General features: G+C 53.9%; 5 protein-coding genes across 5 annotated transcripts; 1 reads left to right on the top strand and 4 right to left on the bottom strand.

The window, feature by feature from the left end:
* Positions 1 to 1674: 1674 nt before the first annotated feature.
* PG998_000956 (uncharacterized protein) lies at positions 1675 to 3714 on the bottom strand (the record flags this gene model as incomplete). The annotated part of the gene is made up of 5 exons (XM_066867774.1): positions 1675 to 2508; positions 2583 to 3107; positions 3184 to 3286; positions 3346 to 3452; positions 3529 to 3714. The coding sequence occupies 5 exons, from the start codon at positions 3712 to 3714 to the stop codon at positions 1675 to 1677; spliced, it is 1755 nt and encodes a 584-aa protein (XP_066736189.1).
* Positions 3715 to 4319: 605 nt separating this feature from the next.
* PG998_000955 (Vacuolar transporter chaperone 4) lies at positions 4320 to 6935 on the bottom strand (the record flags this gene model as incomplete). The annotated part of the gene is made up of 3 exons (XM_066867773.1): positions 4320 to 4601; positions 4665 to 6284; positions 6357 to 6935. The coding sequence occupies 3 exons, from the start codon at positions 6933 to 6935 to the stop codon at positions 4320 to 4322; spliced, it is 2481 nt and encodes an 826-aa protein (XP_066736188.1).
* A 1398-nt stretch (positions 6936 to 8333) lies between these two features.
* PG998_000954 (ribosome biogenesis regulatory protein) lies at positions 8334 to 8870 on the bottom strand (the record flags this gene model as incomplete). Its single annotated transcript, XM_066867772.1, has 1 exon — positions 8334 to 8870. One exon carries the CDS (start codon positions 8868 to 8870, stop codon positions 8334 to 8336), a length of 537 nt encoding a protein of 178 aa, XP_066736187.1.
* A 431-nt stretch (positions 8871 to 9301) lies between these two features.
* PG998_000953 (mitochondrial 37S ribosomal protein mS29) lies at positions 9302 to 10760 on the top strand (the record flags this gene model as incomplete). The annotated part of the gene is made up of 3 exons (XM_066867771.1): positions 9302 to 9443; positions 9497 to 9888; positions 9927 to 10760. The coding sequence occupies 3 exons, from the start codon at positions 9302 to 9304 to the stop codon at positions 10758 to 10760; spliced, it is 1368 nt and encodes a 455-aa protein (XP_066736186.1).
* Positions 10761 to 11042: 282 nt separating this feature from the next.
* PG998_000952 (uncharacterized protein) lies at positions 11043 to 12308 on the bottom strand (the record flags this gene model as incomplete). The annotated part of the gene is made up of 4 exons (XM_066867770.1): positions 11043 to 11612; positions 11672 to 11721; positions 11790 to 11897; positions 11969 to 12308. 4 exons carry the CDS (start codon positions 12306 to 12308, stop codon positions 11043 to 11045), a joined length of 1068 nt encoding a protein of 355 aa, XP_066736185.1.
* Positions 12309 to 12423: the final 115 nt, after the last annotated feature.

Below are 12423 nucleotides of genomic sequence, written 5' to 3'. Positions count from 1 at the left end.
CGGGTTTTACATGCCTTGCGTACAAGCAACCAGAGTCGGTATACGGTTGAAACTACGAGGCAATGCTGGGACAGAAGGGGGAGAAGTGAGTGATGGTTTCAGGGCGGTAGCAGGAGTAGGTATGAAGCAACACTGAATGAGATGAGGGCAAAAAGAGACAGATGATCAATCTAGGGTTCTACCCACGGGAAGATGCCTGGCAGAATCATGGGTATTGGACCCAAGCAAAACACTTAACACCTGAAGCCGTATGCTTCGAGGCAAGGTGAATGAGCTTAGGAAAGCGGTTCAAAGCAGGAGGGCCAGGTGGCAGCCGTGTGCTTTAACGCGGTAGACGTATGGATATTATTCGGACGCTTGAAGACTGGTTGGGGCTCGGATAGCCAGGCAAGGTCGAGCCAGGAAAGAGCGAGGAGTAGTCTGTGATGGCAGGGACGATTAGCGATCGAACGAAAGGCCAACGAAGTCCAATCTCCAGACGGAAGGGCAACGAGGTGAGAGGCAGCCGCGGCAGAGACGAAGCGGCCAGTGTTCAGACGGAAGTGTGCACAGGCAGGTGACTGAGATGAGGATGGTGGTGCTGAAGTCCAGACCGAAGAAGAAGAAGAGGATAGGTAGTTGTAAGGAAGATGGAGTAGAAAGTATTCACACGGAAAGTTGCAAAATAAGGATACTTGCGCGATGGAGCTGGGGCTTTATACCGAAGTAAGATGATCAATACGGGGCTGTCGCATTCAATAAGAGGCATCGGCATTCACGCGGCAGGATAACAAACGGCCGAGTAGGTACGAAGAAGAAGATCAGGATTCGGGCAGAAGACAAAGGCAGGATCCTCATCGGCGATGAATCTGCATCGGGGACGAAGATATCGATATTGCCATGGAAGAAATGGAGGCAATAGGTAGGGCAGGCACGAAGACGAAGATGTTGGTTCCGATGGTAGGTTGTAGGCGAGGCAGTTGAATTTCCCATAGTAATGTCGGCGATCGAAAAAGGGGGTAAAAGGTGAAGGCTCAGACAAGACAAGATCGGAGTTCGGAAGGAACATGAAGCCAGGAGGTATAGCCGTGATAATGATGGAGAAGTCTGCGAACAAAGAGAAGGGAGGCAGGCACGAAGAAGAAGAGTAGCAGGGCTGAGATGTAAGAAGCAGGCAGAGAGGAGGCTGCAATGAATAGTAAGTAGCTGATATTCGGACGCACGAAGATGAAGATAAGTAAAGGAGGTGGCGGCAAAGCTGTCAGCGCCAACGTTCAGCCAAAAAGGGAGCAAAGGAGAGCAAAAGGGTACAAAAGATGAGGCAGTCATTGAAAAGATAGGGCCATTGCCTGGACAGAATGGAATCAGCTGAGTTGAGTATACTGACATCAATGTTCGGACAAGATAACAAGGAAGAAGTAGTCTTGATGAAGACCAGTTCAGAAGAGATGAGAACAAGGACTCCAGAAGATGGGTTGAAATAGAGAGGAGATAGTTGTGGTGAAAGGGACGCCATTGGTTTTCGGACAGAAGAGAGCAAATGGTAGTATGGGGCACTAAGATTGCCTGAGCTGGCGAGATAGACAACGCGTCAAGACAGCTCAACAAATGAGTCACGAGGGGAAGGAGCGGGAGTCCTGATGTAGGGTCGGTCCCGTTGACTGTCAAATGATGATACTTTGTGTCATATGCCTACTACACACCACTGCCGCCCATAAGATCCAGTCCCGTCTTGACTTCCTCGCCAGCAATCATCGCCTCCACCCCGGCCGTGCCCGCAATCATCTCGCTAGCCAAGTCGCCACCCTTCTTGACCTGAACCCCAGCCTCCAAAAGCGCAGCGATGGCCCTCTGGCACACCTCGACCAACGAGTCTTGGTCCTCGAGCCCGGCGCTGAAGCGGATTTGGTTTGGGCTGAGCCCGTAGGAGGCGTGGTATTCCGGATCCGAGCGCCCCAGGACCATGGCGTTGTACGGCATGGCCAGCGTCATGTGCGCGCCGAGGTGGGGCCCCTGGTGGAAGGCGAGGTTGTCGTAGAACGCCTTGGTCTGCTCCGTCGTCTCGAACTCGACCGAGAACAGGCAGCCGTACCCGGGCTGCGGGAAGTCGGGCGTCGACTTGCGGATGAAGGGCTGCAGGTTCGTGGCGCCCGAGGCATGGGCCGGATAGAGAACCCTGGTCAGGGGCACTTTGGCGTCCTCGGCCTGCGTCTGGAAGTAGGCGGACATGGCGGCGGCATTGCGGTTGAGAATGATGGAGCGGGGGAGGTAGTCGTCGCTGTTCTTGAACAGGTGGCTCGCGTCGGCCGCAAACAGCTCGTTGCGGAACGCCTCGGCGAGGCGGGGCTTGATGTCCTCGTAGCTGGAGGCATTCGGGTTCAGGGCAATGGAGCCGCCCATGACATCGGCGTAACCTGAGAAGGACTTGGTGAGGGACGTGATGATGGCATCTGCGACGGGGAGGACGTCGACGTTGCAGAAGCTAGCCACTGTCTCGTCTACGACTATGTAGAATCCGTATTTCTGGGCCTGCGAATGCGTCGTTGGCATAATTTCATCCTAAGTCTCCCTTTTCCCTCCTCGGGGCGGCAGGGGCCACTTACAAGCTTTCGTAACCTGACAAGATCCACGCTCACCAGGATGGGATTGGAGGGGAACTCGGTGAAGACATAACTGCACTTCCCACCTTCTTCGAGGTACTTCTCGAACTCGTTCAAGTCGTTTTCATCGCATTTTCCGTAGTGCTTCATCCCCGTAGGTTCCTCTTCGAAATAATGCCAGGTGCTGTGGAAGACGGCGCCAAAGACGACAACCGGGAAGGGCCGTACTTTGATAGCAGTCTCGTGGAAGCGGACGATGGCAGCCATGCCCGTCTGATAGAGATAGACGTCATCTGGCTGGACCGGCTGCTTCGGTCCCTCCACGCAAGCGCGCATCAAGAGGCCGGAAATGCGCTGGCGGAGGAGTTGGTGATCTTCCACTTCAGGCAGGTACGTTGGGGTTGGGACGCCCAACTCATTTTGGAATTCACCTAGGTACGCGAAAGTATCGGCTTGGGGAAGAAGATGCTCGGCCAAACGTGTACTGAAGGTCAAGCCCGCATGTTGCCACATGAAGATGGCGCCCATCTACCACGCCACGAGTTTCAGTGGATGCAGGACAGAGCCAAGGTTTCAGCATCATGGGATGCAGATGCATGCTCACCATTTTGGACATGTGAAAATCGACGGCATAGAGTCTCAGTCCGGCCATGTCCACCACGTGATACGTCATGTCCTCTTCCTTGAGCCTCTTGTCCTTCCGCCACCTGCAACACTCGATATCAGGAAACGGTTGATCCGTTGCGGAGTTCTGCGAGTCACTTACTCTGAGATAGCATGTTCACGATTCGAAGCCCAGGCATCAGGAGAGAGAAAGGCGACGACGGAATGGCCTTCCTTCAGCCCGATGCGCTTCGATATCTCGGCGGTAAGCTTCGCAGAAGAGGAGCAGGCATAGTCAGTAGCTTCTCTCAGTCTCCCGGGAAGGGGCGAGGTCGGAATTGAATACCTGAGCGGCAGGACCAAAAGGGAAGAAGCGAGGATAGATGGACTTCAGCTGGTTGATGATAGTCAAATCCCCGTCTCGAAACCTGAGGGCCGTCGTCCATCCGGGGGCGTGCATGGTGACGGTGTGGGGCCCCTCCGGTGGAAGCGAATGCCCGAAGGGGGTGTCGACGACTGCTGCTGCGGCCATTGTTGGTAGGGGAATGGGTTACCTCTTAGTCTGCTGGCGATACTCTCGGTGAGGAGGAGGAGAAAGTGCGCCGAGTTGGGAACGGGCCCACATGCTTTCTTATATGGCAGCCTAGCACGAACCATCCGACTCGAGGCCCCCCCAGCCCACAACCACAACAATTCATCATGCAAGGAGATACCTACCGGAACAACTGCTCGATGAAATACCTACTCTGAAGTCTCCGAGACATGACCCAAGACACCTAGAGCGGCCCGACCTAGAGCGGCCCATCCGCGACCCCGCCTTCATACTCAGCCCGTCAGCAGGTTAGCCTGCCATGTGAGATCTTAGCCTCCTGTCGCTTTCGTGTGCCGGGTTCATACCATGTCAATTAGCAGACATCGAAGATCGATAGCCACGATTAACACTTCGCTTCAATAAATATACAGCCTAAAGCAAAATATGCGATCATATCGCTCTGGGGTAAGGAGTGTACAATATTACAACCCATCAAGTGGGTAGCAGACGTGTACCCCCCTTTTCAGCAACTCATACTCATAGTGCTTTATCCAATCTCATGGCTGTGCAAAGACAACAATCCAAACTTGCCTCCTCGAACCATCTCACCACATTTCTCTTTCCCTACCCTCAAACACAAAGTTCAGGCCAACAGCCACGAACAACGAAACGCAGAGGACACTAGGCCCCCATTTGTCGTAGAACTTGGCCGCCTTGCGCTCTCGGATGGCGCCACTTCTATACAGATAGATGGCCACAGAGTAGCAAAGAGCAAGAATGGCAAGAAGCGTAAAGACACCAGCCACAATAAAGGAACCGAGGCTAGGCTTCGAGCCGAAGTTCAGCAACGTGACGGCGATCGTGCCGATATAAATAGAAAATTCGAGCTATACACGTCTCATTAGTCTGGACCTGTCCATAAATATAATCAGCAGGTCATCTGTACTTACCCATCCAAGGAAGGTCCTCTCGGCGGCGAAATACACCTTGGGCTCCACTCTGACCGGCACGTATATTTTCTTTCCTCTTGGTGCCTTCACCTTCTTTGTCGAGACTGCTTGATCACCGAAGAACATCTGTTGGCGGTTGCTGACTGGCACCGTGGTTCCTTGAGGGTGAGGGACAAGAGTCTTGAGTACTGTCCAGGTACCGCGACCTGCAGCTCTTGCGTATTGCTTTCCAAGGGCCGAATAGTACGTCCAGCCGCCGACTCTCCTCGACTCCTCCAAGGCGTCGTCCAGATCCGACTCGTCATCATCTGAATCATACAGAGGATAATCTGCATCTGCGATTGCATGACCTGCCGTCTGATCCTCGAGATCAGCAACAGCAGCAGCAACATTCTGATCCCTGGTGCTCGACTGTCCGTTGCTTCGTTGGTCGGGTGTACCGCTTTGTCCGGCTTCCTCGTCGTCTGAATCATAGTCATCGTCGTCAGCGTCAGCGTCAGATGTTGACCCGCTGTTAGAGGAATGAGGAGCTCGCCGGATGCCGAAGTCCTTGCTCGCCGGTTTCCGAATGTCGACGTCCATCTGAGGCATCCAGTAAGGCAAGAGTTTGATACGGTCGGGGAATAAAGATGCGCATCCATGAATGAATTTGGAGAACTTGGGCACAGCCTCCACGAGGTGGCTTGCAATCAATTCTCGCACCCATTCCGGGGGCTCTTGGCCATGCTGCGTTTGCAGCTTTACTTCCAGCACAGCGTAGGGGAACCTAACAATGTCGCTGGCAGGAAGTTGTGAGAAAGGCCAGTCGATGCCTATATCCGTTCGCCTCCAGTTTTTGCCAGCTCGAGCCACGCCATCCAAATTGTCCTCCCGGACCATCGAAAGTTCCGTGTCCAAAGAGATACGAACTCGGGCGTCAGCTGGAAGTTGGAAAGCAGTCCGGTTATAGAAAGATCGGCAGACCGGCTTGTACCCTTTCTTTAGAACAGAGTATTGCACCTCCTGCGCCAAACGCTCTTCTTCGGCGATCTGCTTCTCCTGCTTCTTACCTTCTTTACGGGCCTTCTCAAACAGAGCAGCCGGTAGAAGGTCTCCTCGCATATAGGAATTCACGTTTTTCTCCTTTACGTTGAAGCGAGCCTTGACTGATTGTTCTCCAGTCCAGTCTTCACGATGCGTCTTTCTCTCCACGAAAATCTGGTCATTCTTCATACCACCATACCATCGCAGTCGAATAGCCTCGGCGCCTTCGGTTTTCTTCAGGCGACCTTCGTAGAGGTCCCATTTCTCTGGGTTGTCGTAGTATATCGAGGTAATGGCCGAGTCAGCTTGCTCAAACTCCTTCTTGGCGTTGAAAACAAGAACAGGAAGATGTTTCAAGATGATAAGCTTCAGCTCAGTGACGTTATCTGGATGGACCCAGTACTTGGTTGTTTGACGCACGAAGCTGGCCTGGCTTCCACCGGCGGAGCTATCGCCCTTAACAGGGTTGCCTCTGGTGCGAACGTTGTCGTACATCTTGGAGAGCTTGACGACATCGCGGTCGTAGTCCTCGCGGTAGAAAGGTTTGGACTTGAGTCTCGTATCCCATACAGGCTTGAGATACCAACCAGTCATTTTCTAGATGATGTTGCCTGTTAGTCAGAGAGCTCGGTACTTCCACAGAGGCGGGGAAGGGGGTGGCAGACTCACATCGTGCTTTTTAATGATTTTATAAAACGCCGTGTAATTGATCTGTACGAACTTGGCGAGATCGTGGACATCGGCGATGATGTCGCTGATGAACTCCTCCCGTGCGACAAACTCTTCTTCGGCAGGGCCTGGCTCGTTCGGACCGCGATCGTGCATTCTCTTGACCAGGCTGTCTACCTCCTTTTCTTCCCACATTATACGACGCTGAATCTCGGAGGTCTTGACCTGGGTTTTGTTGTAGACTTTCTCGAGTTCCTCGTCGAGCCTCTGTAGGAACCTGGCTTCGTCATTCTCGGTCCACTCTTGCTTTGGAGGCTTTTGCTTGCTTTTCTTGGATGGCTCCGAGGGGCCAGGGGCGGATGTGTCTCCAGCAGAGGGGCCGGATGCCTTCTTGAGCTGCTCCTTTAGGTCATCGTAATCGACGTAGTACCACTGGTATTCCGAGATAACGCTCGTTCGAAGCTGCTCTCCGAACTTCATGACGACGAGGCCTGGCTTGGCGCGCCAATTAGGATGCAGGCCGTGGCGGGTTGAGATCCAAGATTTCTTCTGGGTTTGGAGGTCTTCTATAATCAGCATGGGAGATCAGAGGGTTGGAGAAGAGAAAGTCATGACAGGTGTAGCGTAGTGACTGGGCCAAAATAGATCGGCGGAACAGTAGGAGGGAAGAAAAAACCAACAACAAGGATGAGGGTAGGCGGCTCCCGTACATGCACAAATGTTTTGGCTGGCTTAGCAACCAGCTTACAGGAAGTGTCTGGGCTCAGGTATGCCTTCGTGTGTGGGAACGAGGCGAATTTGTAGGTGCAGGTGGATTGGTTATAAACACATACCTTATGCTCGGGATAGCGAACGAGCCTGCGCGAATAGCCAAAAGACAGTCAGTCTCCTCTTCCGTTCTCTGATCCTCTGACTGGCGACAGCAAAAGGTGGAGGAGGCTGTTGGCAATTACGAGATGGAAAGACAGCAAATGGGCAAGAAAGCCGAGTGAGGTGCATCAACAAAAGACAAGCTTCTGTCTGCATGGCGGTTGTGCTCAGTAGGCCGGCCAGCAACCATCGAAAGGTCCCCACTGCGACGGAGCTCTGCTTGGGCCTGCTACAGGGCTTGCAGGGCCATTGGCCAATTCGGACCTCCCGTCGCAGCACGTGTCTGGCACTGAACCCCCACTAGCCCACTGAGAGTGACGTTACTAGGCCACTATGGTAACCGAGCCTGCGAACACCCGCTTGCGCTAACGGCTTTCTTCCTGCATCCCCGGTACTGCAAGTCGGACAGAAAGTCTCCAGCATAACAAAACAAAACCATTTGCTGCAGAGCATCGAGTTGTTTGGGCAGCTCGCACTTCGTGATCTTATTAGTGAAGACCTCGTTAGAACAATATCGATAAGACGAGTGTGTTCGCACTGAGCCTTGAATCCTGTCTGTTGTCCGATGTCTAACTGGGGCCGACGCGATATACACATACTTGCTTCACGGGCCAATCGAACAGAGCCTTCGAACCCCACTCCGAGTTTGTATGTGCTCGATGGTGTATGTCTACGGTCCGTATCCGAGGCCTTTACTGGTGTTTGCGGATTACTAGTGCGATAACCTCTCAGTCGACGTTATACCAAGTATGCGCAGAGAAGTAGTCAGCTAAAGTGGTGTCCAGATGACACGCAGGCACGCATGATATCACCAAGAACGAACTATCCATGAACAGGTCGTAAGTTCAACAGCATGTGCGGAATGTCTGTCGTCGGTGATGTTCCAATTTTCCATGAACCAAACGCCCTCAATGCAGTCCCAGAACGCCAGCCCTGGAGGAGGGCGATGAATACGTAAAGACGAAACGTAACAATAGGCGAAAGCAACAGCTTCCGAGACCATCGCCAGAACACACAGGGCCACACTAGGCCTTTCTTTGCTTCTTCTTCTGCTTCTTCTTCTCTTCCGCCTCCCTTTCCGTCTTCTCGTTCACCTCGACAACCCAGTCATCTGGCACCACTCCCCTCCTTGCGCTTGCCCTTGTAGCCCCATGTCTTCTCCCATTCGCCCTTGTCCTCGTTGAAGGTTCGGCTCTTCTCCCGTCTTTGCTCGCGAGTCTTGGGCTTGATGCCCTTGCGCTCGGCGAATTGCTGCCACTTGGTCTTCTCCTTCTGTGCCGGGAGGGGCTTTTCTCTCGGCAAGGGAGTGGTGGTTTGTGGTAACGTGAGCAGCACACCGGCAGGCGTCGATGATAATGGGAGAGTGGTGAGCATTTGATTAACTACGATGTTCCTGGTCAGTGAAAGTTCGCGCAAGGTAATCCTGCTACAGTCGAGCTTTCGAGCTAGACGAAAACGATATGGACACCTACTCAAAGCTTGGGCGCCATCTCGCGCCGTTGCGGCGAGACGCTCCTCGAGATCACCGGACGAGGTTGAAGGTGGTAGAGGGTTGGCGTCGTTCGCAAGGAGGAGACCCAGATCGAAGGTGTAAGGTGTCGGCTTGTCGACGCTGATGTCCAACTTGGGTTTTGTGGAGGCCATTGTGAATAAGTTGGTGATGTGCTTTGATGCTGCACGTGGTTGTTACGATTTATCTATCAACAGGTCTGCACTGGGCGCTTCGACTTTGCGATCCCGGAAATTTTTGGATGTTCGAACTTTCTGTCCCGCTACGGCTGATATGATAAGACTAGTGCCGGCCGATAACAGGTCAAAAGAATGATAAGCTATTTGAAGTATGTAAGTACCTTTTCAGCTTTGTACCTCCACTACTGTTTACGCTTTGCGCCGGAGGCCCCATTCTTCCGGTACCGATACAGAGCCCGCGTCCCGCTGCCCAGTCCCAATTGAATTGAACGAGCTCCCAGAATTTTGGGACTGGGCGGACGGATCGACCCAAGCTCAATTGATCGAAGGATCAAGCTCAGAATTTCTTGAAGTCGCAAAGACAGCGTTCGAGTCACGGCGACACAATGGCGGCAGCAAATTGCTGGCGCTGCCTTGGGCGCCCGTCCACACAGCGGTTACTGGCCCCTTCCTCGATTCCGTCCTTCAAGAACCCTACATCGGTAGCGGCCTTCACGACCTCGGCCACACTCCTCGCCAAGGATGACAGTATGTCTATGAAAGGTCATGTCCGCACCGGAAAGCGGCTTGTGCTGGGAAAGAAGAAGAAGACCAGGAGCGACCGATCGAAGCCCCCGGACCCGGCGAGCGAAAGGCTTTCCGGAAGCGTATACAGCTGAGCAATGACAATGCTCTCAAGGTCTCGGGCTTGTCCGAGTTAGAAGCCCAGCAATTGGTCGATCCCACTGCCGTCGGCCAGATGGCAAGTCTGCCAACAGGCCTAGTGGATCAGCTCAGAACCATCGAGGCCTTCAAGCCCACTCAGAACTGGGGCTTGTTCAGAAGCCCGCACATGCTCGTCAGGAAAGACACGGTCGACTTCTTAGGGGATATGACCAAGCGGATTACGAACAAGGAGACAGTAAGAACTGTCATCGAAGGCGAGCGTGGTGTGGGGGAAGAGCATGTTGGGTCTGCAAACCATGGCCGCGGGGTTCATGAATAAGATGGTTGTTATCAACATCCCTGAAGGTCAGTAGTGCCCTCCCCGGCGTTGGATGTAGTAGACTGACAGTCGAGCCAGCCCAAGACCTCGTTGAAGCACGCACCGACTACTCATATATACCGCGAACAACCCCGGAGCAGTTCTCTCACCCCTCTTATATCCTTAAGCTCTTGCAGGCTCTTCGTTCTGCGAACGAGGAGGTTCTCTCTAAGGAGATTATCAAGTTAGAGCACATCCATCTTCCCGGAAACCTGTCCCGCAACGCGTCCCTCGCCACACTTGCCAACGTTACCAAGGAGCCTGAGTTTGCTTGGCCTGTCTTCAACGCGCTGTGGCAGGAACTTTTGCAGCCTGGCCGACCACCTATTATGTTCACTCTGGACGGCCTTAGCCACATTATGCGGATCAGTGACTATCGCAGCCCGTCATTCAACCTGATTCACGCCCATGATTTTGCTCTTACTAGGCTATTTGTAGAGGCTTTGGGTGGCAAGACTCACTTCCCCAACGGTGCAGCCATCGTCGGTGTCATGACAAAGGGCAACTGGCTCAAGGACAAATCTGTTGAAAAGGCCCTTGAGCAGGCCAGAGCCGCACAGGCTGAACTGTCCATACCGGAGAGAGACGCATATTACTCCAAGTACGATGAGCGTGTGTTCGAGGCTTTGAAGGGTGTTGAGGTGTTCGATGTGAAGAGCATTTCCAAACTGGAGGCGCGGTCACTCATGGAATACTGGGCTGCAAGTGGTGTGCTGAGGATGAGAGTAGACGAGAAGACAGTCAGTGAGCGATGGACTCTTGCAGGGAACGGAGTTCTGGGCGAGCTGGAAAGAGTTAGTCTGTACGTGTCTAGACTGTAAAATGGCGGGCGGTTGCCAATTTTACAGCACCATCTTGTACTATTGTAAACACACGAATGTATAGATCTATGCATGTATAACATGAATACCACGGCCACATGCGAAGTTGAGCTTAAAGATACATGGTGGAGGACTGCAAAAGACCTAATTGGTAGCACGCATACATGCGAATTTGTAGGTCCGACTTTGCTAGGAAGAGCACGTAAAAATGATTCTACTGGAATGGCTCAACACCCCCTATCTTCTCGACCTTCATTTAACGAAATGGTTATGGCCGACCCCTCATTTTACTCCATGCGCCGTCTTCAGCGCCTGGACCGAGTCTCGATCGTACTCATGTTTCTGTGGCATGGGGCCCCAATACATGAACATATGCGGGCATCCGGTATACCGCTTCATCGTGACCTTGACGTTGCCCGCCTGGACGGCCTTGAAGCCATATGCCTCGCCCTCGTCGCGGAGGGGGTCGACGGCGCCCGTGCGGATGAAGGTGTCACACAGCCCCTGGAAGTTCTCGGCCTGGATGGGGCACGTCCACCATTCCGGGACCAAGGCGAGCCGCTCGGGAAGTTGATCCCGTGGGAAGCAGAGCCCGCTGAAGAGGCGGATGCGCGCGAAGGGCAGCACTGGCCCGCGAGCGAACTCGGTGAATGACGGATACGGTGACTCGCGGGGGTCGTCGTACAGTAGGCTTTTGTCTGTCCCTGGGACCGAGGCCATACACAGTCTAAGGGACACTCCGGCGTCCCGAGCCAGGTGCTGCAGGACCAGGCTGATGGTGCCTCCGGCAGAGATGCCCCCTACCGACACCGAGTCTGGATTGATGTTCAACTTTTGTGCCGAGTTTCGGACCTTTTGGCTTGATGTCAGTGCTAATGCCGCTACGGTGATCGGGTGGCCATATGACATACCCATTCAATAACAGCCCATCCATCCTCTACACCCTTGCCCCAAGTTGCCTCTTGATGCGCCGAGTCAGTGTACGCCGCTCCATCTCATACACCCGGCCACGGAGTGCAGAAAGCTTACCAGGGCAATGTCGGTAATTCACATCGACCACAACAACGCCGGCGCCGTCTCTCATGCTCAGACAGAGTAGCGCGTCCGTCGTAAGATCGCCCAGCACATGGCCGCCCCCTATAGAAGGTCAGGATATGACACCTGCGAGAGGAACCATGTCCCTACGCACCATGAAAGTTGAGATGAACTCCGTAGGGACCCTCCCCCCCACTTGGCCGGGTCGGGACGGTAAACCTTGACAGGGATCTGGGCCAGGCCGTCGGTCGATGCGACGACGTCGTCGGCGACTCGCTCGTAGCCCGTCGTGTCGGTGCACCAAGGGGGCGCGTAAAGCGCGGGGTTCGCGCGGATCGCGGCGAGGGGCGCCTCGTGCTGGGCGGGCTTGTCCGAGTTGGCGCCCAACACAACCAGCTCGACGGCCTTGGGATCGTACTGGGCTTGGACGTGCGGCTCGAAGATGTCTTCGGCGCACAGCTTCTTCTTCTCCGGCAGATCGGCGGCGGGGGCCTGGGAGTTGTTGTCGCCCATTTTCTATTGTCAATGACTACCCAAGAAGTAGACAGCAAGACAGCAGGAATCCTGGGATCGGATTCTATAAAACTTGGAGGGGGGAGGAGGGTTCACGTCAAGAGACAAGATGCGA

The sequence above is a fragment of the Apiospora kogelbergensis genome (genome assembly GCF_038363985.1).
Source record: "Apiospora kogelbergensis strain CBS 113332 chromosome Unknown utg000001l_segment0_segment0, whole genome shotgun sequence".
Classification (NCBI taxonomy): domain Eukaryota; kingdom Fungi; phylum Ascomycota; class Sordariomycetes; order Amphisphaeriales; family Apiosporaceae; genus Apiospora; species Apiospora kogelbergensis.
The sequence above is the reverse complement of the archived record's forward strand: the minus strand, read 5'-3'. Positions and strand labels throughout refer to the sequence as shown.